Source organism: Rhinopithecus bieti, unplaced genomic scaffold, assembly GCF_001698545.2.
Source record: "Rhinopithecus bieti isolate Rb0 unplaced genomic scaffold, ASM169854v2 scaffold_13262, whole genome shotgun sequence".
Classification (NCBI taxonomy): Eukaryota; Metazoa; Chordata; class Mammalia; order Primates; family Cercopithecidae; genus Rhinopithecus; species Rhinopithecus bieti.
This window is the reverse complement of record NW_016808004.1, coordinates 4,033,233-4,035,255: the sequence shown is the minus strand read 5'-3', so window position 1 is coordinate 4,035,255 and position 2,023 is coordinate 4,033,233. Positions and strand designations below refer to the sequence as shown.

At 52.1% G+C, this 2,023-nt stretch overlaps 1 protein-coding gene across 1 annotated transcript in view; it reads left to right on the top strand.

Annotated features, from left to right (window-relative positions):
• IFT122 (intraflagellar transport 122) overlaps positions 1-2,023 on the top strand; it is an 89,110-nt gene that overhangs the window by 63,254 nt on the left and 23,833 nt on the right. Inside the window, 1 exon segment of the mRNA XM_017885022.1 lies at positions 199-360. Within this exon segment, the coding sequence (XP_017740511.1) occupies positions 199-360 (162 nt within the window).

Genomic DNA, 2,023 nt, shown 5'->3' with positions numbered 1-2,023 from the left:
GCTTGTCTGTTAAAACCTGCTTTTGTTGTCAAGTGTTCCCAGCGGGAACCTGGGGAGAGAGACAACAGCCAGGAGCCAAGCCCAGGTTCCAGTAGGAAGGTCCAGGGGCCTCACTTGAAATAGCCACATCTAACCTTTGTAAAGGCTGCTTCCTGCCCATGGCTGCAGAGGCCATTTCCTGTGCTTCTAATTTTCCAGGAGAGGAAGAAGCAGGGAGAGACCAACAATGACCTGTTTCTGGCAGATGTGTTTTCCTACCAGGGGAAGTTCCATGAGGCCGCCAAACTGTACAAGAGGAGCGGGCACGAGAACCTCGCACTTGACATGTATACTGACCTCTGCATGTTTGAGTATGCCAAGGTAACCCACCCTGTCCCAGGCCTGAGCTCCAGCTTGGAGCCCACTGGTATTCTCGCCTGCGGTGTCCAAGTTATTTTCCCCAAGAGTGGTGCAGACAAAACTAGCAATGGTCTCAGAAAGGATGTGGGGAAACTGGACAGCCACTGGTTGAAACTCACCTAAAACTGACATTTAACGCTGACACCAGTGGGGCAGACTATGGCAGTTCAGACCTTCATCAGCGACAGAGCTGGATGGCTGTGGGTCTGCGCCAGCACAATCCCTTCATTGATTTGAGGGCTCAGTGCTTCAGGGCTGTCTCCCACAAATCCTCTCAATCCTTGTCAGGAGCTGCCAAGAATCGGTGTCTTCAGCGGGGAGCCAGTCCTGCCAGTCATACAGGATGATGTGGTGCCTGCCAGCCAAGTTTCCCATAGCACCTGCTGATTGTCCTGGGCTTCTCACTGGGCCTCTGGGAAGTCAGGCAGAGCCTCCGCCCTCCCGTGTTAGCGCAGCATGCCTCACGCCTGCCGGCTGCGGAGTGGCTACCATGTGGTTGCAGTGGGTGATAGCAGAGATTCTCTTTTGCATTGGGATGAGCCTTATGAACCTTAGTCCCCAGCAGAGCTGGGCCTTTTAAGGCAGGTATAGGAGAGGAGCTTCCTGGACCTGGCTCTTGATGGCTTCTGTGGGAAGGAGTTGCACTAAGGAGCCCAGACCAGCCAAGACATCGGCAGTTCAGTCTAAGCAAAGTTCAAAGAGGCTTGGGTGCATTGAGCAACTACAGTCTTCCTTCTACAGAGGGGCTTTGTTAACCTGCCTTTTCCAGGAGTGTCAAAAGTGGCTCTCAGTTTGTTATGAAGTGACTCATCAGCCACAACCTATTAGTGGGCTACTAATGGTAATTCTCCAGCTCACAAGTTCAAGATGGAAAATCTTCCCCACTTTTTTCTGCTTTTATATTCCTGAAGATGGCTATGCTCTTCCACCTGTTCGACCCTGGGGCTGAAGGTGTGTTTGGTGGCCTGTGATGTTGCCCAGGACCTTTTCATCAGTACGTGCACGAGCTCCTGGGCCCCAGCCTGTCTTTTCACCTTAGTGATTTATTCACTCCGTACCTGAGACCCATAGTGTTCAGGCTCCCCTGCCTTTTCCTCATCACCTTCTCTACCCTCCCCAGGCCCCACCACAGACACCTAGAAGATTTCATAACACATTCATACTGAGATCACCAGAGTCAGTGCATCTCTGCTTCTGGGGATAACAAGATTTTAACTCAGGATGAACCCTTAAGGGATCAAGACCCTAGAGGTAGAATTTAGGCTTAGGAACCCCTGAAGCCTCCTCAAGGAGGCAGCTGTGCTGCAGTAGAAAATGCCTGGTCAGACTGGGCGGGCGTGGTGGCTCAAGCCTGAAATACTAACACTTTGGGAGGCTGAAGTGGGTGGATTGCTTGAGCTCAGAAGGTCGAGACCAGCCTGGGCAACGTGGCAAAACCCTGTCTCTACCAAAATGCAAAAAATTAGCCAGTGCCTGCAGTCCCAGCTACTGGGAGGCTAAGGTGGAAAGATTGCTTGAGCCCCAGAGGTAGAAGTTGCAGTGAGCCAAGATCACGCCATTGCACTCCACCCTGCGTAACAGAGCAAGACCCATGTCAAAATAAATAAATAGGCCGGGCACGGTG